General features: G+C 40.5%; 1 protein-coding gene across 2 annotated transcripts in view; it reads right to left on the bottom strand.

Moving 5' to 3' along the window:
- The window catches only part of dtwd2 (DTW domain containing 2), a 119,910-nt gene that overhangs the window by 13,703 nt on the left and 79,429 nt on the right, over window positions 1-26,778 (bottom strand). For both annotated transcript variants that reach the window (XM_048528027.2, XM_059644681.1), the window contains exon 4: window positions 14,896-15,088. In XM_048528027.2, coding sequence (XP_048383984.1) covers window positions 14,896-15,088 — 193 coding nt within the window. The remainder of the gene's footprint in view (window positions 1-14,895; window positions 15,089-26,778) is intronic.

Below are 26,778 nucleotides of genomic sequence, written 5' to 3'. Positions count from 1 at the left end.
ATAGGTTGAGAACTGACTGGCAAAGATACATAAGGCAGCAGTTTATAGACCACGATTCTGGATTTAGTGATTTGTAATGAGACAGAGTTGATTAGGGAGCTTAAGGTGATGGAACACCTAGGAAGCAGTGACGATAATATGATAGAATTCACCCTGCAGTTTGACAGAGAGAAGGTAGAAGCAGACGTATTACAATTGAATAAAAGTAACTACAAAGACATGAGGAAGCAGGCCAGAGTTGATTAGAAGGGGAGCATTGCACAGAAGACAGTGGAGCAGCAATGGCTGGAGTTTTCAGGGGCGATTCCAGGGGCACAGCAGAAATTCATTCCAAGTAAGAAACAAACTTGGGGGAAGGATGAGGCAACCATGGCTGGAAAGGGAAGTCAGGGACTTTTTTCTGATGAAGGGTCTAGGCCCGAAACATCAGCTTTTGTGCTCCTATGATGCTGCTTGGCCTGCTGTGTTAAATCCCCAGAACATTATCTGGGTTTCTGGATTAACAGTCCAGCAATAATAACATTTGGCCATTGCCTGTCTCCTGCTTCAAAGCAAAAGGAAAGCATACAATGTGATGACTTGTGAGAAGCCAGACTTGTAGGAAGCCTTTAGAAGCCAGCAGAGGATAAATTAGAAAAGAAAAAGTGGGGGAAAAGATTAAATATGAGGGTGAGCTAGCTAATAATATAAAAGATGCAAGAGGTTTTTTTAGAAATATAAAAGGTAAGACAGAGGCAAGAATAGGCATTAGACCACTGGAGAGCGAGGCTGGAGGAGTAGTAATGGGGAACAAAGAAATGGTGGAAGAGCTGAATGGGTGCTTTGAATCAGTTTTCACAGTGGAAGAAACCAGCAGCATAGCAGAACTTCAAGAGAATTGAGGGCAAAGATGAGTGTAGTGGCCGTCACTAAGGAGAAGGTGCTGGGGAAGCTGGAAGGTCTGAAGGTGGATGAATCACCTGGACACCAGAGTTCTGAAGGAGATAGCTGAGGAGATTGTAGAGGCATGGGTGGTGATATTCCAGGAATCACTGAAGCCCAGAGAACTGGAAAATGGCTACTGTAACACCTCTGTTTAAGAAGGTAGGGAGGCAGAAGAAGCAAAATTACAGGCTAATTAGTCTGATGACAGACATTAATAAAATTTTAGAAACAGTTATTTAGAATGGCATTGCGGAGTACTGGGAAGTGAATGGTAAAACAGAGCTGAGTCAACATGACTTAAGTCTGCTAGAATTCTTAAACAACAAGTTAAACAAAGGACAACCAGTGGATGCAATCTAGATTTCCAGAAGGCCTTTCATGAGCTGATGCATGGGAGTCTGCTAATAAGAGCCTATGGTGCTCGGGGCAAGATGCAGGCATGGATACAGGATTGGCTGAAAGCAGAGAGGGGGTAACAGAGTCTTTTTCAGGATGGCTGCTGGCGCCTAGTGGAGTTCCGCACAGTGTTGGGACAACTGCTATTCACATGACACATTATTGATTTGGACAAAGGATGTTGTTAACAAGATGTAGAGCTGGATGAACACAGCAGGCCAAGCAGCATCAGAGCAGGAAGGCTGACGTTTCGGGGCTAGACCCTTCTTCAGAAATGCAGCTCAGCCTGCTGTGTTCATCTAGCTCTACACCTTGTTATCTCAGATTCTCCAGCATCTGCAGTTCCTACTATCTCTAAAGACGTTGTTGTTCAGTTTGCAGAGGACAAAATGCTAGGTGGACGGCCAAGTAGTGTTGAGGAAATGAGGAGGCTAAAGAACATAGGACACAGAACAATACAGACCCTTTAGCCCACGATGTTGTGCCGAAGTATTAACCTAAACCTAAGGTCTATCTAACCTCCACTCCTACCTTATACAATCATCCATATGCCTATATAATAGCTGCTTAAATGCCCCTAATGAGGCCAACTCCACTACCCTCTCTGGCAATGCATTCCATGCCCCACCACTCTCTGAGAAAAGAACCTACCTCTGACATCGCCCCTGTTTCTACCGCCACTCACTTTAAAACTATGTCCCCTTGTAATAGCTACCTCCACCCTAGGAAAAAGTCTCTGACTGAACACTCTATCTATACCTCTGATCATTTTGTACATCTCTATCATGTCACCTCTCATCCTTCATCGTTCTAAAGAGTAAAGCCCGAGCTTGTTCAACCTTTCCTTGTGAGACCTTCCCTCCATTCCAGACAACATCCTAGTAAATCTCCTCTGCACCTTTTCCAACAGTGCCACATCTTTCCTGTAACGAGGTGACCAGAACTGGACATAATACTCCAGATGTGGCTGAACCAGGCTTATGTATGGCTGGAGCATAACTTCATGGCTCTTGAACTCAATCCCTCTATTAATGAAAGTTAACACACCAGACGCCTTCTTAATAACTTTATCCAACAAGGTGGCAGCTTTTAGAGAACTGTGGACATGAACTCCAAGATCCCTCTGCTCCTCCAAGCTATCAAGAATCTTTCTGTTAACCCTGTATTCTGCTTTCAAATTTGTCCTTCCAAAATAAATCACCTCACACTTTTCAGGGTTAAACTCCATCTGCCGCTTCTCAGCCCAGCCAACATTCTATCAATGTTCCTTTGTAACCTAGAACAGCCCTCCATACTATCCATAACTCGACCCACCTTTGTATGGACCGCAAACTTACTAATCCACCCTTCCACTCCTTCATCCAAATCATTTACAAAAATCACAAATAGAAGAGGACCCAGAATAGATCCTTGTGGTACACCACTCATAACTGAGCACCATGCTGAATATTTTCCATCCACTATCACCCTTTGTCTTTTAAAGGTCAGCCAATTTTGAATCCAATCTGCCATTTTCCCCCTATCCCATGCCTCCTTACTTTCTGTATGAACCTACCATGGGGAACCTTATCAAACGCCTTACTTAAATCCATGATTACCACATCAACTGCTCTACCTTCATACCTGTGGACAGTGAGGATGAAATGATCATCGCCAAAGGCCCTGCAATCTCTTCCCATGCTTCCCATAGAATCCTTGGATAAATGCCATCTAGCCTGGGGGATTTATCTATCGTCAAGTTCCTCAAAATTCCTTGCACGTCTTCCTTACTAACATTCACCTCCTCTAGCCTATCAACCTGTTTCACACTGTCCTTTCTACAACTAGGTCCCTCTCAGTTGTGAGTACTGAAGAAAAGTATTCATTAAGGACCTCTTCTATCTCTTTAGGCTCCGTGCACAAATTCCCTTTACAATCCTTGACTGGCCCTACCCATACTCTGGTTATTCTCTTATTCTTTATGTACGTGTAAAAAGCCTTGAAGTTTTCCTTGATCCTATCTGCCAAGGTTTGCTCATGCCCCGTTATAGCTCTCCTGAGCCATTTCTTCAGCTCCTTCCTGGCTAACCTGTATCCCTCCAGAGGCTTTTCTCAATTCCTCGCTTCCTAATCCTGATATAAGCATCCTTCTTCCTCTCAACTAGTCGTTCGACCTCTCTCAAAAACCAAGATTCTCTCATTCGACCGCATCTTCCCTGCCCGCTAATGACAAATGTATCGATCACATGCAGTATGCATTCCCTAAACGATCTCCACATTTTTGTAGTGCTCTTCCCTAACAGCATCTGTTCCCATTTCATGTTATCCAGTTCTTGCATAACAGAATTATAATTACCCTTCACCACCTTACCTGCTGTATGTACCTATCCTTTTCCATGACTATTGTAAAAGTAACAGTTATGACCTCTACCTCCAAAATGTTCTCCTACCAACAGGTCTAACACTTGGTCTGGATCATTGCCAAGCACCAAATCCAAAGTGACCTTTCCTCGTGTTGGTCTATCTACATAAAGACAAGCCAGGCTAGAAGAGTGGGCAAAAATGTGGCAGATGAAATACAGGTGGGAAAATACGAGGTTATGCAATTTCACGGGAAGAATAGAGGAGTAGGCTATTTTCTAAATGGGGAAAGGCTTCAGAAACCTGAAGCACAAAGGGACTTTAGTGTCCTAATTCAGGACTCTTTTAGGTTAACAAGAAGATTCAGTTGGCAGTTGGGAAAACAAATGTAATATTAGCATTCATTTCAAAAAGGCTAGAAATACAGCAGCGGAGATGTACTGCTGAGGCTATGTAAGGCTGGTCTTGTGGGCTATGTCTAGTCAGAATGATCCTGGGGTGAAGGGCTTGTTGTATGAGCAGTAGTTCAGGACACTAGGTGAATGAGGGTGGATTTCATTAAAACTTACAGAATACAGAGTGGCCTATATCGAGTGAACGTGGAGCGCGTGTATCCACTAGTAGAGAGACTAGCACTCGAGGGCACAGCCTCAGAGTGAAGGGACGACCCTTTGGAACTTGAGATGAGGAGGAATTTCTTCAAGCAGAGGGCAGCTATTTTATGGAACTCATTGCCACAGAGCAGGTGGAGGCGGAATCATTCAGTGCCTTTATGACAGAGTTACATAGGTTCTTGATTAGTAAAAGGATCAAGGGTTACAGGGAGAAGACAGGAAAATGGAGTTGAGATACATATCAACCATAATGAAACTGCAGAGCAGACTTGACGGGTTTATTGTCTTATTTTTGTACCATTATCACCATCACCTTTTGACAGAAAACTGAATTTTGGATAACTATCACAACTGTCATAGGTGGAAATCTTCTTCAGATGCTTGGAGCTGGCAAGTGTTATTCAAATTATCTATTTATTTTTTTCTGCACACTTTGTATCTTATTTGTTTCAGAACATTGTCGGTGTGGACTAGTTGAACCAAACAGTCTGTTTCCATGCTGTATGACTGTATACTAATATGTACGAGTTCATTGTCTGAAATGTTAAGATGCATTCTAAAATGTGACACACGTGACGGTGTCCTGCAACAAACAGTCAAATGTCTGAGCCATGATTATTTGTTTGCATGGTTTTGTTGCTCGGACTTTTGACCATAGGGGTTGGTATGTCATTTGACATTGTACAGGACGTTGATAAGGCTTCTTCAGGTGTACTGTGTCCAGTCTGGTCCCCGTGTTGTAGGATGGATATGATCAAGCTGGAGATGGCTCAGAAAAGATTTACCAGGATGATGCCAGGAATGGAGGGTCTGAGTTATAACGAGAGGCTGGATAGGCTTGGACTTTTTTCATTGGAGCACAGGAAGTTGAGCGGTGAACTTATGGAAGTTTATAAAATCATGAGAGTATAGATAAGGTGAATGGTAGGTGTCTTTTCCCTAGGGCAGGGGATTTCAAGCCAGGGGGGCATATTTTTAAGGTGAGAGCAGAAAGATTAAAAAAAAACATGAGGGACAAGTTTTTTTTTAAACTCAAGAGTGGTTTGTGTGTGGAATGAACTTCCAGAGGAAGTGGTAGATGTGGGCACTGTCATAAAGTTTAAAAGACATTTGGTTAAGCACATGAATAAGGAATGATGGGAGGGATATGAGCCTAGCACCAGCAGGTGGGCTCGTTTAATTGGGATTATGGTCAGCATGGACTGGTTGGACCAAAGGGTCTGTTTCCGTGCTGTATGGCTCTATGAGTCTATTTCTAAGGTCATTCACTTATTTCCTTAATTTCCAGTTCATTATTATGTGTGCAACCACTTTATTCATTGCAGTGAGGCAGATAATAATGGAGTAACTGCCACGTGTGATCTGCCGGAAATCAATGAGTATTCCCGATCAGATTTAACAAGTTAAATGGGTTCCAACAGTGTCTGGATATATGTCATGGAACAACATAACACATTAAACTAAACTTAAAAGCTTTGCCCTGCATACCATAATTGTTTCAGCTTCATTGGCACATCGACATAAAGCAAATTTTAAAATAGAAGTCCAATGTGTAATTAGTTTGACAGAGAGTTAGCCTGCTAAAAGATCTCTCTCAAAACAATCACAATGAGCTGATAAAATAAGACATTATATGGGCTGGCTAGTGGGATATATAGCAATGCTACTAAAAGAACAAGCATGAAGACCTTACATCTCACAATAACATTTCTAGATGTACTTCCTGAGGCCTTTAAATTGATAGGATGCAATATTGGCACACATGGTAATTTAATATTATCTGCTGGCACAAAAGCTATTGATCTACATTTTAGCACCTCCTCCTTAAAAAATATATAAGTCCACCAACAGCCAGGTATTGAATCCCATACTTATTCAACATGCAGAGCCCCAAGAAAAACTTCCCATTCTTAATTATAATTTATCTTCAAAACTAACTTAGTTTTTGTGGATCAAAAACTAAACTACTGATTTGCAGGTCTACTTACAAATCTGGGTTGACAAATGGCTGAATGGATTGCTAATTACAACAAAATATTTGCTTCAAACAATATCTCTTCCTCCAAGACCTCATCAGGCTCCAAACAGCAATTTATTTTGATATTAAAATGAGAAATAAAGTGTTAATAACTGCAGAAATTTGAAGAAGAAAGATAATTACAGCGAATACAACTAACCCAGAATTTAAAGAACAAGGATACAACGTAACTTTTATTTCTTCATCCACCAAACAGAAATATTAGAAGGAGGCAAAGAATCTGCATTGCTTAACGTTTCATTTTCTCTGTCATATAAAAAAGTCATGAGCATAAAACAGTGCTTTTACTAAAATATTGTGACAACCAGGTCAATGTTGAGAGAATATATTTGATGCAGAATGCACAGACATGTTGGTTCTTCAGAGAGTCCTGAAGTTGTTCATATTCTGAAACTGAATATATTTTAAAATGACAGAAACATCATGAATCTTTGATGCAGCAGAATTCCTTAAATTATTAATAGAAAGAGTAAAAGCAGTGGGAGAATATTTAACTGAAGAGTGGAAAATTGGGTCAGCGAGGAAGGGAGAGGAAGAAATGAATTGTATATATTTTCTAAATTATTTAACATTCAATAGATGTGAGCATCACTAATTCCTAGATAGCAACTTTTAGGCTGATGTCGCATTGATAGGAGAAGCAAGGAAACAAATTTATTATAAACCATTTCGAATGAGCACACAGCCGAAGCTGAACTGTCAAATGCTAAATGCCTGAAAATGACAAGGTTGAGTTCAAAATTCACTTACTTTTGCTAATTCAACACACTTAGTTACTTCAGAAAATTGTTCTTTTTAATCACAGTCTCAATTTGAAAATTAGATAGTCATGGTTTTTGAAATTTTTAAACTAGAGCCCTACAGTTCTTCTAAAAACTTCTACATTGTAAATAAGTTTCTGATTTGCACCTCTGGGAATAAGGTTAAAGGTGAATACATTTTGATGCGTGATCTTTAAGAGAAGGCTGGTATTCCCAAGGAAATACAAAGACCTACATGTTTGCTAGAATCAGGAAGCTTTACTTAAACCAATATGTCCAGAAGTGAAAAAACATGTACAAATGAGTAACAATCTCATTTCTGATCCATTAACCTGTTCAATTGTATGAAGTAGGCGTACTTTTATTCAGGAAAAGCTAAATTAAGCCTAAAAAATTATTCTCGAGTAGCTTCATTCCTTTTACATCAATTGTTGGGCTTTCTGGAATTTTATCTTAGCTAATCGGGAAAAAGCAAGTACATTTTCCAACTTGCATTCATGTGTCCCTGTTCCATTTAAGATTCATTTTTTAAACAACTTCTCTGAAATGCCTCAGGTGAAAGAGGTCCATCAAGCTACAAACTATACAAGCTACCAACATTTATCACTATTTGAGTGAAGAAATTTTTAATATTTAAAAGCATAGCATGCATAAAAAACCCCTACAATACCAAAATGAACAAATACCCAGGTCCTCATGAGTTTGTATCCTAGACAGATGTTGTGGGGGATGAGGGAGAGAATTACAGGGCCCTGACCAAAAATTTTTAATTGTTTCTGGTCATAGGAAGGTGCAAAGAACTGGAGGACAGTTAATGTGGTTCCACTTTATAAGAAGGGTGGTAGAGATCGACCACACAATTGACCAATGAGTTTAACATTAGTGGCAGGGAAACAATTGCAAAAAACAGTGAAGGAGAAAATTAATCTTTATTTAGAGAGGCAAAGTTTGATCAGGGATAGTTGGTGTGGCTTTATCACTGGGATGTAACGCTAAACAAACCTAGTTTGAATTTTTTTGAGTTTGGATAAATGTAGGGCAATTGATGTAATATACATGATGAAGCTAAGGCTTTTGACATGGCCCCAACATGGTAAACTGACAAAGATGACAAAATCTTTTGCAATCCAGGGTAATTTAGAAAGTTGGATCTAAAATTGGCTTAGTGACAGGAAATGAGGGTAGTGATAGAAGGCTGTTTGTGTGACTGTAGCCCAGTGTGCAGTGACATTCCACAGGAATCAGTATTGTTTGTGATATTCATTAATGATGTAGATGAGAATGTGGTGGGGATGGTAAATACGTTTACTGATGACAGGAAGATTGGCTGGGCGGCTGACAGTGAGAAAGAGGGCGTTTTGTTAGAGGAGAATATAACTAGATTGGTCAGATGGGCAAATCAGTGGCAGCTGGAATTTAACCTTGCTAAATGTGAGATGATGCGCTTTGGACAAAGGAACAACACACCACAGAGTACTCAGTGAATGGCAGGACACTACAGAAGTTCAGAGGAACAGAGAGATCTAGGGCTGCTTGTCCTCAGATCTCTAAAAGCTGGCAGGAGAGATTAAGAGGATGGTTAAGAAGACATATGGGGTGCTTGCCTTTATCAGTTGTGGTATCGATTATAACAGCAAGGAGGTCATGTTGGAGCTGTACATAACTTTGGGAGGTCACAGTTGGAGTAGTGTTTGCAGTTCTGGTCATCACACTAGGGGAAGGATGTGATTGCACTGGAGGAGTTTCAGAGAAAATTCACCAGGATTTTACCTGAGATGGAGCATTTCGGCTATGGGAAGAGGCTGGATAAGTACAAACTAGTTTCTTTGACGCAGAGAAAGTTGAGGGCTGACCTGATAAAGTTATGAGGGGCAAAGCTGTTCCCTTTAGTCGAAGGATCAATGACAAGTGGGCATAATTTTAAAATGAAAGGAAGCTGTCAGAGGGCATTTGAGGAAAAATCATTTCACCGAGGATCGTGGGGGTCTAGAATGCACTGCCTGGGACAAGGTTGGAATCCTTGCAACCTTTAAGTACTTGGATGAGCACTTTAATGTTCCATAACATTGAAGGCTATGGCCCTCGTGTGGTAAAGTGAGACTAGAGTAAGTAGTAGAATCTTTTTGGCAGTGCAGACTTGATAGTCGTTAGGCCTTTTCTGTACTGTGTGATTCTACGATTACATAATTTACAATTTTCCAAAGGGCGCAACACGATGGCTCAGTGGTTAACACTGCTGCTGCACAGCACCAGAGACCCGAGTTCAATTCCACCGTCTGGTTACTGTCTGTGTGGAGTTTGCACGTTCTCCCCGTGCCTGTGTGCGTTTCATCCAGGTGCTCCGGTTTCCTCCCACAGTCCAAAAATGTGCAGGCTAGGTGGATTGGCCATGTTAGATTGTCCATAGTTTCTAGGGATGTGAAGGATAGGTAGGTTAACCATTGAAAATGTCAGGTTAAAGGTGCAGGATGGTGGGGTGAGTCTGAAAGGGATGCTCTTTGGAGAGTCAACGTGGATCCAATGGGCCGAATGGTTGCTTCCACATCGTAGGGATTCTATTATTCTAGGAGTGTGGCTTTCAATAAAAATGAAAGCAATTTATTATAAAAAGTAATGAATACCACTATGGAAATACAAACTAAAATTGAAATTTCAATATATACTACAGCTAATAGTTTGCAACAAATATAGCACTTTATATCCGAAGCTGCTAAAACTGCAGAAAACAACTGTCTTTTAATTTTAATCAAAGACCTGTGTGATGGTTGAAATACCAAACTCAGTGATTTGATATCATGTATTTTTAAAGTCTTATCATGGAAGTGCTGAATGTGAAATCTCAGGAAAATTTAGGAATTAGATTCATAGATCAAATAATGAGTGAATCAGGAAATCAACCTACATGAACGCAAGGTTTTTTTTATTTTCAGAAGTAGGATAAAGTAGATCAGAGCTGAAACAAAAAGATAACAATTGTCATTTCAGATGCAAGATTCTTGAGTGTTTTACTTATCTTATTTTGAATTCAAACATTGCACACAGAGCCCTGCAGTTCTGAAACCTAAAGGACCTAGTTAAGGCATGGTTGATGATACTTTTGCAGTATGTTGGGTTGTCTGGTGTAGTTTGCCCAAGTCATCTAAGCATATACAAGTTCAGGGATTACCACTATCTGGTAAATCATACCCTTACTCTCAAGTTTGAGGTTTTGGATGTCAAACGTTGTTTTCCTCAGTTGGTTGAAAACTGGGCTGACATATTGGAAATAATGATGAATTTCACCACCTCCAACTTTTGACAGGTGGAGATGTCCAAGATCTACATTCCCTCTGATTTTGTGATTGGCAGTGCAGGCCCTGGAGGCCCATGCTGAACAGTGACCTCAATCACCACGTACAGAAGGTTTCTTACATTTTCTATAGTTAAATTTTAATTCCAAACAATAAAAATAACATATTGAAGCATGAGCCAAAAATTTGAAATGACGTGACATGGAGAGACATGGGCAAGTAAAGGAAGAGGGACTGTGGATCAAACAAACGTGAACAGAACTGGCCTTACGTCCCAGTGAATGAAGATGGGCCATTTAATCTGCACACCTTTACATATGCCCAATTTTGTGATGACCCTGGATCTGCTGTGGGAAGCGGCAACCCCTAAAATCAGCCAGCCTCTGCCTCCTTGGGATGAAAATTTATGAATAGATGCACTTTGCGAAATTTGAAACACAAAATCTATGAATGGTCTGTCTTATGCTTCCCATTGCTGAGAGGTAAACTAAAACCCATGTTTCAGGTCCAATGTTTTTTAACGTTACACTCTCCATAGCTGCTGTCTGATCTGCTAGATATCACTCTTTTGAATAATTTTAGTCATTGAAATTTGGTTCAAAGCTTGGACTAAACTTATCAAAGGTTTTAAATGACCAATTTGGGAGAATGCTCAAAATAACTCCAAGCATAGCATAAGAATTAATAGGTATCCCTCATCATCGAACCAGTTTCAGTGAAAAGCAATTTTTACATACAAGATACATGGTGAGTTTGCTCATGTACTGAAGCTAAAGATGACAGTTACAGAGCTATCATCTGCATCACAGAGCAGTTGCAATACTGCAAAGCCCTTAGGTCACATATTAAATATTTATGACAGTATAAAATGGGCCAAAGCTTTAGAATCCACTTTGGCTCAAGTGAAGAGTTCAGTTTGTCATGTGATGTTAAACAAGTTGCTTGTCATTAAATTGATGAAGTGATAAAGCAATACAACCTGACAGCATCATTTAAAAGCCTCCAATTTGGCACAGTTACAGTATTGCAAAAGATGATTGAACCTAACGAACAATATAAGCAATTTATGGCAGACATCAAGACAACATATTATTGGTATTGCTTATATTCTCTCTCTTCAGGTTAAAAGGAATCCTTTTATTTTGTCTTATGCATGTTCCGGGATTTTTTAAAAAAAAATCAATTTTGTTCCACATTTCTAAATACATAAAGCTCTTCTAAGACTGTCCGAGATATGTTTAATCATTATCTCCACCACTGAAGTAGTAATGTTTTCACCCCATTTGTGTACAATGTACTTGTAAACTGATATCTCAACTGATGTAAACTAAACCTGGTGCACCAATAGAGGGTAGCTCAAGGAAGAACTGATTAGTTTTTAAGCAAATATTTTGATCTGGATCTTTGGCTATTTTTAAAAAAGGATCCATTATCATCTGCAGATATGAAGAAATTATCATTTTTAGAATGTTTTACATTATTATATTTGAAACATTAAGACTTTATTATTGTTGTGAATTATTTCAGCTGCTGTACGCAAATTGTCACAGCTGTCAAAATATGAGCAGAGCCTTCACAACTACTTGTTGGATGTAACTTTGTCTTGAAGCCTCCTCAGCGAGATAGAAGCTTTAAATAAAAGGAATTATTTTATCAGCTTTGTAGTTGCAGTTTGTCAGTCTGACCAGGAAAAGTACACAGTCCTGCAGCTTACAGCACTTTAGCTGCAGACCCAGCTATTTTTAAAAAGACTGTAGGGTCTTAGCCTCCACCAACTGAGGCAGCGAATTCCAGACACCCAACACCCTCTGTACAAAAACGTTTTTCCTTTCATCCATTCTAATCCTTCTGCCACTTATCCTGAATACAGACCAGTGAGCCTTACTTTGGTTGTTGGTAAAGTGTTGGACAGGATTATAAGAGATAGGATTTATGATCATCTAGAAAGGAATAACTTGATTAGGGATAGTTAACACGGTTTTGTGAAGGGAAGGTCGTGCCTCACAAACCTTATTGAGTTCTTTGAGAAGGTGACCAAACAGGTGGATGAGGGTAAAACGGTTGATGTAGTGTATATGGATTTCAGTAAAGCGTTTGATAATGTTCCCCAAGATAGGCTATTGCATAAAATACGGAGTCATGGTATTGAGGGTGATTTAGTGGTTTGGGTTAGAAATTGGCTAGTTGGAAGAAGACAGATGGTGGTGGTTGATGAGAAATGTTCATCCTGGAGTTCTGTTACTAGTGGTGAACAGCACGGATCGGTTTTGGGGCCACTGCTGTTTGTCATTTTTATAAATGACCTGGACGAGGGCGTAAAAGGATGGGTTAGTAAATTTGCGGATGACACTAAAGTTGGTGAAGTTGTGGATAGTGCGGAAGGATGTTGCAGAGGGACACAGATAAGCTGCAGAGCTGGGCTGAGAGGTGGCAAATGGAGTTTAATGCGGAAAAGTGCGAGGTGATTCACTTTGGAAGGAGTAACAGGAATACAGAGTACTGGGCGAATAGTAAGATTCTTGGTAGTATGGATGAGCAGAGATCTTGGCGTCCACGTGCAAAGATCCCTGAAAGTTGCCACCCAGGTTGATAGGGTTGTTAAGAAGGCATACGGTGTGTTAGGTTTTATTGGTAGAGGGATTGAGTTTTAGAGTGATGAGGTCATGTTGCAGCTGGACAAAACTCTGGTGCAGCCACACTTGGAGTATTGTGTATAATTCTGGTCGCCACATTATAGGACGGATGTGGAAGCATTGGAAAGGGTGCAGAGGAGATTTACCAGGATGTATTCTGATATGGAGGAAAGGTCTTAAGAGGAAAGGCTGAGGGACTTGAGGCTGTTTTTGTTAGAGAGAAGAAGGCTAAGAGGCGACTTAATAGAAACATACATGATCAGAAGATTAGGCAGGGTAGGCAGTGAGAGCCATTTTCCTTGGATGGTGATGGCTAACATGAGAGGTGTTAGATATAGGAGAGATGTAAGAGGTAGGTTCTTTACTCAGAGAGTAGTAAGGGCTTGGAATGCCCTGCCTGCATCAGTAGTAGGCTCGCCAACTTTAAGGGCATTTAAATGATCATTGGATAAACATATGGATGATAATGGAATAGTGTAGGTTAGATGGGCTTCAGATTGGTTTCACAGGTCGGCGCAACATCAAGGGCCGAAGGGCCTGTGCTGCGCTGTAATGTTTCATGTTCTATGATGCCTGGTTTTTGTACTCTCTGCCAAGGTAGGCAGATTCCTCTTGCTTACTCTATCTCTGCCCCTCACAATTTTGCATTTTTCAAACATATCACCCCTCAGCCTTCCATGTTCCAAGGAGAACAACACCAACCTCTCCAATCCATCCTCGTACCTACAATTCTCCAGCCCTGGCATCGTCCTAGTTAATCTTCTTTCACTCTGTCCAAAGCAATTATGTACTTCCTGTAATGTGGTGTAATGTCCCCTCTAGCATTTTTTAACAAAGTGTATGAAGAATTTTGGCTGCAATGTTTGAAGATCTATCATAAATATGACATAAATAAAGAGGAAGAAAGACATAAATAGATAAAAAGAAGAAACAAATGTTTCAAAATCGTTAGCTTCATCTTAACTTTGGGTAATTCCAATATAAATGGCAACTTTTTCGAAAAATCTGCAGTATACAATAGCTTTATTATACATATGATGTAAAGGTAAGCAAAACAAAATAATACGACCCTTCACAAAACCTGATGGCAACAAAGCATATTCAAAACGTTTTCTCGGAAGTTTTCAAATAAAAGTGTCGAAGTCAAAGGTGATTAAAATCTGAAGTTGTTCACCATTCTGAACAAACAACTTCATTAACAACAAACAAAACAGAAAGTGCTGCACAAACACAACACGTCTAGTTGCATCTATGGACAGAAAACAGAGCTAATGTTTTGGGTTCAGTGACAACCTTCAGAAGGATCACTGGACCTGAAACGTTAATTCCACTTTCGCTCCATAAATTCTGCTAGACCTGCTGCATTTTCCAGCAATTTTGGTTTTTGTTTCTGATTTCCAGCATCCTCTGTTCTTTGCTTTCTGTTAAATATAGTAAACAAATTTATTCCCTTGCCTCAGTAAATGATAAACCCTTTATACCTTTGTGTCTTGAGATGGTGCCTGGTTTGGGGTACAGTTTGTCTGCCCAAGGAATATCCATATTAAGTTTCACTTATTGAAATTCTGCACACTGATATATACTCTTTCATCTTAGGTTGTATGCCATACTGTGATATTACTTCTGAATTTGCCTAGTTTACTTTGAGATAATTTTGATCAAGGCTAACTTTAAAGTTTAATATGGGTAGAACTATGGCTGACTTTCCCTTTTCCAAGTCCAATGTCCAAGATTAATGCCCTACTACCAACCCAGTCAATGGCAGTTAACTCAACAAAGGCCAAGTTATCAAGTCCCTGCCATGATCTCTGGTTTATCATACAGAGAAACAAATATACACTTTATTTTTAAAAGATACTGAACCAATGTCTTGCTGCGATAATCTAATCTAATACGTACTTGTTTCGGGAAGCGGAAAAGGGAATTTCCATAAAACATTCCCTTGGCCTGGCTCCATGTTCCATCGATGATAATAATATTATATGGTGACAGTGATGAGTCAAGTTCAAGTTCTTCTAGGTTCTTTGCTTCAGGTCCAGGATATAGGATTAATGTACTAAGACTCTGGCAAACAGCTGCAAGCTCAGGATGCCTTTAAAAGAAAAGAAACAAAGGTCTCAGTCATTAGTACTATTGTTTTACGTTTTTCTTGTCTTTTAAAATGAATGGTTACATACAAACGACATATGTCATATCCTAGTGATCTCCTCAGACACGTTTGCAGTAAATTGCTTCGAGGTTAATTTTCCATTTGGCCCTCCCATCAGAAGGCAAACCTAGGCAGCAGCCAAAAGCTCCAAGATTCCAGATCAAACTGCCAACGGGCTGTATACCTATTTGTAGCCAAGTTCCATTTTTGGGTTTTTCTGGATTAGCGTTGGTTTGCAGAGAGTTCTGATACAGTAAGTGGCTTTTAGGTTTCTCCTCTGTTTGGATGCCCCAATGAACGCAACTGAAAATAAGAGATCAGAACTGAACATTACCTCCAGTCTAATTTCGATACTATCCCACTGCAGGTACAGACAGAGTCCCATCCAATTTGGGAAATTAAGAGAAATCTGTGGCACTTGGTTCAGACAGTGGATCAACTAAATCAGTCTTTGACTTTTCCCTCTTTGCTGTATCTGGGAAATAAGTGCTCTCTCTGGACTGCCATGCACAAAATATGCAAGGTGCAAATTCTAACTGTAGATAGTAAGTAGGCGAAGGCTTACATCTTAATAATCTTTTCCTTGCACACATACAGAACAAACCATTTTCCTCTGTTAAGTGCTGGTAGCAGTCATGCCTGAGTCACAAAGTTGTGCGTTTAATGCCAGGACTTGACTTTTACTTCACCAACCAAGTGAAGAAGTGCTCCAACGTCAGAACTGCTGTCTTTCAGATGACATATGAAGTTCAGTTTCCTGGTCAAGTGAATGTAAATATCATACGGTAAAATTCAAAGAAGAACAAGTTTTCTCCTAGCATCTGGGTCAACATTCCCAGTGAAACAATAACACCAAAATCAGATAAATTAATCCCCGATCTCAGTTTTGTTTTATAGGATCTGGTATGTATGTTATTAGTTGCTGACAACACAGTGATTGCCATTCAGAAATTATTTAATCCACTTTTTAATTTCACAATGTTCTTCTCTCTGCATTTTACTTATCTGAAATCAATCCCAGCGTTTCTAGCATGTTCAAAATAAGTAGTTACTAATTCCTAAAATCAGAGTTTTAAACTGAAGGCTTCATTTATTTTTCTGTACTAAGGGATAACCCAAGGCATTGATTATGCATGGCCTTAAGCAGAAATTCAATGATCATGTGCTAACCCCCATGGTTACACAGACCGTTCAAACTCAAGCATACAACTAAATTAAGTCCCAAGGTAAATTCAAAGCGAATTATTCTTTTTGGTGGATTCTCTAGATCGGTAGTTACTTGGCTCCTTCTTCTATTAACTCAAAATTTTCCAAGTTATTTCAATTCAAGAAAAACTGCAGTAAATAATTAGGTGTTTGTACGCTTGGAGTGTATTTGTTATTTGTTGCTATTTTATATGCAGCATACTGTTTATAAAAGTTATATCACAGAAATTAATGAACATAAACTTTTGCTTTTTATGGATATGGAGAACTTACTGAGTTTACAAATGCCTAAAAAAAATCAAACTGCCAAAAGGTTTTTGTTATTTTCTCTTTGTTTACTTGTTGAAGTAATAGCCAACCACTAGGACAGTTGTCTACAAACAACAAAAAAAAATTGCCACTGACATCAGCAGCATAAGTCACTACTTCTATCAAGTATTTTGATATTACTGACAGGATCCCTTGCCAAATTGCCTGCAATTGTAAATGGTGGGGGAAGGTCAGACAGCAAGAGCAGGAGAAAGTGATGACTCCGAGGGAAGTGACCCACTTGTCAAATGAGATCTTAAGAACTACTTTACATCTGGCTATAACTTCCTGGCCTGATTAAAGTGTTCAAACATGAAACCCAACACATCTCAACCACTGGGGTTGGGAATAGGAAATGGAAGGTAGAGTTTGGGCTTGGCTCCAAGATTTGTCTGCCTCCTGGTCTTCCCTCCCTGCTTGGCTTCATCATCTTGACCACCACCTCATCTGGGCCTCCCTTCTACCCACTGCTGCAAGACCCTATAGAAACCCATTGCTGGGGTTTCTAGTACTTAAGACTGCTGGGATACTTTACGATCTTAGCAACGGACATCACTCAAGATGACGTTATTGGGACCATGCAGTTGCCAGTTGGACTGATCAGCTGCTAGGTCCCTGTGCTGGGGCTTCCTCTGAATGAGAGGCAGAAATCCCAACTAGAGCATTCTCCACAAGCATTTTACCCATAAAATTCTGTCTTGAGTTGGGAAAACTTTTGTTTATGCCCAACCTGTAGTAACTGTACCACTAATACTCAGAAGAAATTGTTCTTGTCAAATTATGGCATGCTCTTTCTTTACTAAATAGCATACTATATACTATTTAGATGTGAGTGAAAACTATAGAAAACATGGTAATTTTGGATAAAAACATGCAAAGCATTATTGTGATTTTTTGTAATTTTAGAAGACTCTAGTCAGTTGGAGAGCAGAAGGAAGAACACAATGTCTGTGTTGTTATGTAACTGAGAAGCTACATTCTACTAAGTAGCGGGCCATGAACTACCATGAGAAGAAAAGGAACAAACTGAGGAATGAAATTACAAACCTTTTTCACCCTGTTACTGCAAAAGAAATCAGATTTTTGATTATACACATAGAACAACAATTTTATGGGATTCTGTATTATTCAGTACAATAGCATCATATGGCTCTACTTTTGATTCTTTGATGAAATTGGTGAACGAGGTAGAAAGAGAAAGACCACTGGGCCTCAATGCTGAGGAGGGAAAAATTAAAAACTGGATTCCTTCCTGTTCACTAGGCACAACTGCCTTTGGAAGCATAAATAATAAAAACAAAATATATGCTGAAACTGGAAATCTGAAACAAACTGAGAAGGTTGGAGAAATTCAGCAGACTAACAGCATCTGGAGGCCAAAGAAATAGAATTTAAAGTTAAAAGTCCGGTATGACTCTTCTTCAGTTTTGCAGAACATTTGGATTCACAGAAAATCAGTGCCTATTTACAAAATGGACATTTGGTACAAAAGAAAGGCTCAAATCCAACAATTTATACTCAAAAACTATGACTGTTATTAGTTTTTAAAACAAGAAAAAAAATCAACATTGACAGCAATTGTAACCACTCGAGGCGCAAGCTTTTCTATGCGCCTCACAGACTGAGACAGTGCAGATGCAGTCAAGAGACTACTGCTATTTACATTACAGTTGTAAGCATTTTTTGCAAGCTTATGTGATCAGTTGCAAGCTACTCAGCAGTCAAAACAGGTACACAGAGGATAGGGATGCGTTCAAGCATGCTCTTTCAACTTTCATATCAAATATGAGCAGGAGTGGACCATTCAACCCTGTGAGCCTGCTCCACCATTCAACATGATTGAGACTGACCATCTAATTCAGTACTTTTCCTGCTTCCACCCACCAACAACCCTCCACCAAGCATACTTTTGATCCCTTTTATCTCCAAGAACTGTATATAACCCCTTCTTGAGAAGATTCAAAGTTTTGGCCTCTTGTTTTTGCTTTCTCTGGCAGACAATTCCACATGCTCACCACTTTCTGGGTGTAGAAATTTCACTGCCACATTTCACATTTGTTCCAGTTCACAGTGCAGCATTGTTCTTACTCTTTTTACTTCTTTGAGAAACACTCATTAACATGGCATAATCCTGGTGTTCTTTGCAATGTGCAGGATCTTGCTGTTCAAAATTTTGCCATGTTTTTTAATGTGCAAGATGGATCTCAGGTACTTCAGATCAAGCTTATCAAACTTACACAAAATTTTTATCTATAAAGGGAAGCGAGGCCAACATTCCAAAAGACTCAGCTAAATTAACTTGAACATGCACCAATTTGAAACATGCTTACTCGGTTCGCATTTCTAACCTAAAAAATATTTCACAATGTATTAGTGTATAAGTCTGACTAAATATGCTCAAAATGAATACACTGGTTGAAACCATTTTGAGAATTATTAAATATCAATGATTAGTTTGGGGAAATGCTTCCTTTGGATTTGGCTGATACATGGTCTTTGCTTTTTTCAGGCTTCCTGGTCTCATATTTGAGCATAGCTACTTAACTCTAACATAAATCAAGACTCCAGAGAGAAGTTAAAATTTTGGAAGGAAAATTAAAATTCTTTCTGAAAAACAAGTGGAATAACAGTAATTTAACTGCATTATTCAATTCCAGTTGTCAGATTTGTGACTTCTGATAAGTCAACAGAACATTGATAAGTTAACACTGTAGTATTTCTGTGGATGTCTATAGGTTGTGGTTGCATATGTCTTATATTTCTAATTTATTAATATTAGTCAATGTTGGACTGACGCAAAGGGACCAAAATTACAGTTATACAATGTGAAGCATTAGGGTGAAGAAAACAGAACAAGAGGTTTCTGGTTCAAACACACGCACTTGTTCCCAAAAGAATAATTACTGCATTCCGGTAGCTAATTATACTCTACCAGAATGTGTAGATATTGTTCCTAAAGGTGCATAATTAGATTCTCTAGACATCTATACTTGTTTCACTACATGTGATTTTAATATCTTAGAAGTCCAGAAGGAGGAACAGACTAATGTCTATGAGAACATTGAAATGCTTCGAATAGTTTTACATACGTGCAAAATTTTTCAATTTACCCCAAAATATCACTAAGTAAAATAATTAAAGAACTGTGGATGCTGTAAATCAGAAACAAAATCAGAAGTTGTTAGAAAAACTCAACAGGTCAGGTTGGATCTGTGGAGAGAAAGCAGAGTTAATGTGTTGGGTCCAGTGATCCTTTTTCAAACTGACAATAACTAGGAAAAGATTGGCATACAAGCTAGAGAACGATTGGGGCTTTGGTAGGGGGTTGAGGCGTGCACAGACGAGGAAAGGGAAAGCAATAGGTGGAGGTGGGACCTAGAGAAAGAGAAAAACTACTCAGCAGACAAAGGAATGGGTAAAGTTCAGTGTGGGAGAAAAAAACAGCTGCTAATGGGGATTGTTAGTGGCTGACAATGGGTTGTTAGTGGTAGCAGCCCATGTGATGACAAGGCCTGGTATGTGGGGGTTGGGGTAACGACGTGGAAGGTGGTGCTCGGGCTTCGAAATCATTGAACTCAAGATCGTGTCCTGATGGTTGTGGGCTCCCAAGTGGAAAATGACTTGCTGTTCTTCCAGCTTGTGCTGAACAGCGCTGCAGCACTGTAGCAAGCCCGAGACAGATGTTGGCCAGGGAACATGGTGGTGTTCAAATGACAGACAACCAAAAACTCAGGGTCATTTTGCAGACAGTGCATAGTTGTTCTGCAAAATGGTTGCCCATCTACACTTCATCTCCCTACTGTTGACCAGACCACGTTGTGAGCGGTGAAGACAAAGGCGAGATTGAGTGAAATGCAGGTAAAGCGCTGGTTTACCTGGAAGGTGTGTCTGAGATTTTGGATAGTGAGAAGGGAGGAACTAAATGGGCAGGTGTTATACCTTCTATGATTGGATGGGAAGGTGCAATGGGGGTGTGGAGAGAAGCAGAATGTGGCAAAATGTACCAATGCGTTTCAGAGGGGAACAATCACCGTGAAGGGCTGACAAGGGAGGGGAGGAGAAAATGTATTTGTGGTGGCATCCTGCTAGAGGTGGCAGAAATGTCGGCTAATGATTCTTTTGATGTGGATGCTGGTGGACTGGTAGGTGAGGATAAGGGGAACATTATCGCTGTTGTTGCAGGGAAGGCGGGGGGGGGGGGGGGTGAGGGCTGAACTGCGGCAGATTGGACATGGTTGAGTGCTCTGTCAACCAGCAGTGGGGAACCCTCAGTTGAGGAAGAAGGTAGACATTTGGGAGGACCTCTTGTCGAAGGAACTCAGAGAATAGAATAGCATCTTTACAGGAAGCAGGGTGCGAGGTTATCTAATCAAGCTAACTATGGGAGTTGGTGAGTTTGTAGAGGATATTGGTGGCCAACCTATCCTGAGAAATAGAAACAAGGATGTCGAGGAAGGGAGGGAAGGAGTTGGAGATGGACAAGGTTAAGGTAAGAACAGTGTAGAAACTGGAAATGAAATTTATGAATTTTCCCAATTCCAAACGAGAGAGGGAAGCAGCACCGATGAAGTCATTGACGTACTGGAGAAACAGTGGTTCTACATACCCGACAAAGACAGGCATAACTGAGGTCCATGTGGGTACCCATGGAGGCACCTCTGACCTGAAAAAAGTTGGAGGAGTTAAAACAGAAATTGTTTAGAGTGAGGACAAGCTTGGCGAGGGTGGTGATGGAGGAGGAGGACAAGTCAGGCCTTATTCCCAGGAAAAAGCAGACAGCCCAGACTATCCAGGTCTGGGCACCATACATTAGGAAGGATGTTTTGGCCTTCAGGCAGTTCAGTGCTGACTTACAAGGATGATTCCTGGACTTCAAGAGTTATGAGGATATATTAAATACATTAGGTTTTTGTTCTCTAGTATTTAGAAGGCTAGTCTTCAGAATATTACAAGGGAAGACAGGGTAAACAAACTATTTCCACTGCTTGAAGATTCTAGATCAAAGAGGTCTTATCTAAAAAACAGGTCCAGGCCAGTCAGGAGAGACGTTATAACGGACTTCTCCATGCAAAGAGTAGTGGAGTTTTGGAATTCTCTTCCTCAAACAATGGTTGATGTTAATTCAATTGATAAATTTAAATCCGAGATAGACTTTTTTTCATTCAGAAGTGTATCAAGGGATATGGACCCAAGGCAGGCATACAAAGTTATGTCCCAGATCAGTCATGATTCTATTGAATGGCAGAGTAGGCTTGAGGGGCTGAATAGCCTACTCATATTCCTATATAAGTTTTGAGTTCAGTTCAGGAGTTAGAATAGTCTCTACTCACAGGTGACTCAATTTTGTTCAGGACAACCAGTAATTTTGGCAGAAGTGGTTTCTGCTTTGTGAAACTTCCACGTCAGAAGCATTTGTTTAGAACCTTCGAACTGTTAGAACTGAGAAAATTTTGACCAATCAGAATTGGAAAAGGTTCACACCACAGACTCAAAAGAAATCATAAAAAACATTTTCAGCAGTCCAAAGTAAAAACAGTAGCTTGTCAGTTAAGTAGGAACTTAAAAGTTGAGATGGGAATGATATTTCTCTGTAATTGATTCTCTGTAACTAGTGGTTTTGGAAATCAGACTGGAACTCCGAGTTGAATCTTAGCCAAAAACATGTAAATCTAATTTGTATCAAGATTTTTGGCTTAGCAGCTTTTCTCGTCCTATGTAACCAAACAAACTTTACTAATTACCTGCCATACTCCACTTTCATTTTTAATTTCTGGAACAACTCGTCACTGAGCAGATATCTCAGAATTCACCAGCTTCCTTTGCACCTGCTCCATCTTTAAAAACCCATTATGCACCCAGAGAAGCACTGTCAATCAGAGATGCCCTGAACAGCTCCTGACATTTGCCTCAGAGATGGCAGGTGGGGAAATTGGTGCTTTTCTTTGAAGGCAGGGTCTTGCTGGAAGGAGCACTTCCTCATTCTCCATGGCCAGGAGTGGAGGCATGATATGATATCATGCCAGTCGGATGTTAAGTTGTCCCGTGGGACAAAGAAGCTTCAACAGTCTGCAGGAATGTACAGCACTGTAAAAAAGTCCTTTAATACTCTATCAAGCAAAGAACTACCATCTTATCTCTGTTACGGTATCCCACTACCACCAGGGTTCACGCTTTACCACTCTTACTGCTGCCTCATCTTCCCCCATTTGTCAGCCACACCAACCACTAACACCACTAACCCTGCCTGGTGACTCGGTTGAGTTACTTCCCCACCTGAACCAAAGCAAAAGCTATGCCATAAGCTTACATCCCCTACAATACCTGCCCCATCTCATTCCAGGAGGAACACAGCCTACACAAAGGCAGAAAGGGTCAGTTTGGCATGGTGTACCGCGTGTCATTTGGCTCCTCACACACCTTACACAAAGAGAATCCTGACTCTGGATAATCTCTGGAGTGGTATCAGAGGCTGCTGTTGACTTACCGCCCTAGTCTCCACTCAGGTTGACTGAGCCCTGCAGTCAATTGTGACAAACTTTGCGGCTGTGCTAAACAGCACAGTAATACAAGCCTGGTATCTCTGGCAGAGGGAGTAAAGTGCCAAAAGTCAAGGTAAGGAATGCTGAGCAAGGGTGCTGTGAATATCTGGGTAGGGTCAGACTGTGTAAATGCTATGTCGACATGCAAAGACTAGTCCAAGACTGTGTCCCTGAGGTGATGCATGTGTTTGAACACAAAGTACCCTTGCTGCAGCATCATAATGATAGTGCAGCCAGTGAATTAGCTTTCAGGTGCAGAAGCATCATGTAAGTAGGGTGAAAATGAGCCTTAAGGGTACTTGAGAGGCTGGCACATATCAGATGCCAACGTCTGTGAATGTGGGGCGCATGTACAAGGTGCACATGGAGTATGCTAAGACGTTGATGCCTAGTTTCCGACACAGAGGTCATTCAGAGCAAGTGGTGAGCTGAATCCAATCGATAGGAGGAGGAGAGGGGACCTAATTGAGGTATACAAGATAATGAGAGGCATAGATAGAGTCGATAGCCAGAGACTATTTCCCAGGGCAGAAATGGCTAGCACGAGGGGTCATAGTTTTAAGCTGGTTGGTGGAAAGTATAGAGGGGATGTCAGAGGCAGGTTCTTTACGCAGAGAGTTGTGAGAGCATGGAATGCGTTGCCAGCAGCAGTTGTGGAAGCAAGGTCATTGGGGTCATTTAAGAGACTGCTGGACATGCATATGGTCACAGAAATTTGAGGGTGCATCCATGAGGATCAATGGTCGGCACAACATTGTGGGCTGAAGGGCCTGTTCTGTGCTGTACTGTTCTATGTTCTATGATACATGCACTGGTTTCCTTGCTGAGTTTTCCTGATATCTCGCTAGTTTAGCATAATGGGAAACTGAAATTAATTAGGCAATTTGCACGATTAACGATTCATTTAATAATTCCCATCAACTGGCATCTCACCACTGCCTAGCCAGCATCTCACCATACAGCCTGTGAAAAGCATAAAAGATGTAGCAAGATGATCCCGATGTCGACACTGGCCTTACTAGGCTTGTCACCTGTTTGTACCACACATCTCACAACAGCCCATGTTGCTCGGAACCCTATAAGATTTTGCCCTTTGTTTTGATCCTTTTATTGAAGATCTTTCGAACTGTTTTCTATACTTTGTTTGTTTCTTCTTTTGTGTAAACTTATGTTCAGCCATTAAAGAACTCGTGCAATCTCATGTGAAGTTTTCAGTGACTATCCACTACATTAACCAACTGCAGAAAACTAAACAAATGAGCCATCAAGCCGGGTGAGGGAACACTAGCCACATTGCAGGAACTACTGCCTGCTTTTCCTTGAAGCGTGCTAATTGGTTACATATTGGTCATATTAAGGAATGCCGAGTTGAGATTGCACACATTTCAGTGTCACCACTCATTGATGTTGGCATGAAAATATCTTTATTGAGTGGCAAACATTATTATCATTCTTTTTCATAGTTTACTCTCATTTTTGCAACAACTTCCACAAGTTTGCAACGAACGTCTTTATCTTGTTTTGGGAACAACCACACCAATGAATTATACAAATGGCCCCCAAGGCAAGTTCTCTGCTGTCAAAGGTCTAACGAGAATAAAACTTTTTGATAAGGTTGGTTGAAGCCCTAGTGGAGGACACACAAATACCATCGAACACATAGATTAACGTGATCAATGACATATCTCACCATTCTGCTTGGGACTGCTGAGATTGAGCTGCTCTGATTAGCTGGCAACAAGTGGGGTAGGAGACGGTCTTTAAATCGGAACAAGATATAATCCTGGGTCTCCACTCCAAGCTTTCAGGACCATCAGATGGTAGTATTAAATATTAGTCAGCAATTAAGCAAGTTTATTTTTAATTTAAAGCCTTTTTCCAACGAACCAAAAGAAAACATAACAACAAGTAGACATCAAAACTCTGAGACTCTTCTCTGAGTTCTCGGATCAGTCTTGTGTTGATGGTTAAAGAAACACTTCTCTAAAGCTGAAACAGTGAATTTATATTGAAACTTAGGGTGATGAGACTTTTTATAAATAATCGAAAAATGAACAGAGAAACATCTTGTGAGGTTTCCAGACAAAGTTGTTAGATGCTCCATAAGACAGACAGGCAGAATCTTAGAAGTAATAAAGACATGGCCTATGGTGAGAAATTTGAACCAATGAGCCAGGTGAGGGAACTTTACCCACATTGCTTGAAAAGTCCAGGAAGACCTATTCTGACAGCAGGAGCATCTATCAGCATTTTCCAACAGAGTTCCAGATGTTTAGATGAGATTTTTGCTAGGCAGCGGCAAGACACCAATGAAAGGGATTATTACTAGTTGTCAGCCAAATTAACTGCAGATCTTACCTCATTATAATGCAGCCACCACAGGCAGCAACAGCATGCACCACAAACCCAAGGAACTTGCTATAGAAGACAGAACACAGAATATAGAATAGTACAGGCCCTTCAGCCCATGATGTTGTACCGAACTTTTACCTAATCCTAACGTCTATCTAGCCTCCAACTCTATCTTATTTCATCATCCATATGCCTATCTAATAGCTGCTTAAATGCCCCTAATGAGGCTGACTCCACTACCCTCTCCAGCAATGCATTCCACGCCCCTACCACTCTGAATAAAGAACTTACCTCTGACATCTCCCCTATATCTACCGCCACTCACTTTAACACCATGCCCCCTTGTAATAGCTACTTCCACCCTAGGAAAAAGTCTCTGGCTGTCCATTCTATGCATACAACTGATCATTTTGTACACCTTTATCATGTCACCTCTCATCCTTCATCTTCTAAAGAGAAAAGCCCTAGCTTTCTCAACCTTTCCTCATAAGACCTTCCCTCCATTCCAAGCAACAGCCTGGTAAATCTCCTCTGCACCTTTTCCAACACTTCCACATCTTTCCTGTAATGAGGTGACCAGAACGGGATACAATACTCCAGATACAGCCAAACCAGGCTTTTGTACAGCTGCGGCATAACTTGACGGCTCTTGAACTCAATGCCTCCATTAATGAAAGCTAACAGACCATACGCTGCCTTAACAACTCTATCCACCTCGGTGGCAGCTTCAGCGAACTGTGGACATGAACCCCAAGATCCCTCAACTCCTCCAGACTGCCAAGAAGTTTTCCGTTAACCCTGTATTCTGCTTTCAGGTTTCTCCTTCCAAAATAAATCACCTCACATTTTTCAAGGTTAAACTCCATCTGCCACTTCTCAGCCCAGGTCTACATCCTATCAATGTCCCTTTGTAAACTAGAACAGCCCTCCGCACTGTACACAACGCAACCCACATTTGTATCGTATGTGAACTTACTAATCCTTCATTCCACTCCTTCATCCAAATCATTTACAAAAATCACAAATAGAAGAGGTCCCGGAACAGGTCCTTAGCACCATGTAACTTAGCACCATGTGAATATTTTCTGTCCACTACCACCCTTCGCCATCTAAGGGTCAGCCAATTCTGAATCTAATCTGTCACATTTCCCCCGTCCCATGCCTCCTTACTTTCTGTATGAGCCTACCGTGGGGAACCTTATCAAACACCTTACTTAAATCCATGTA

Source organism: Stegostoma tigrinum, chromosome 3 (genome assembly GCF_030684315.1).
Source record: "Stegostoma tigrinum isolate sSteTig4 chromosome 3, sSteTig4.hap1, whole genome shotgun sequence".
NCBI lineage: Eukaryota > Metazoa > Chordata > Chondrichthyes > Orectolobiformes > Stegostomatidae > Stegostoma > Stegostoma tigrinum.
Note: the sequence above shows the minus strand (reverse complement) of the source record. Positions and strands in the feature narration are given on the sequence as shown.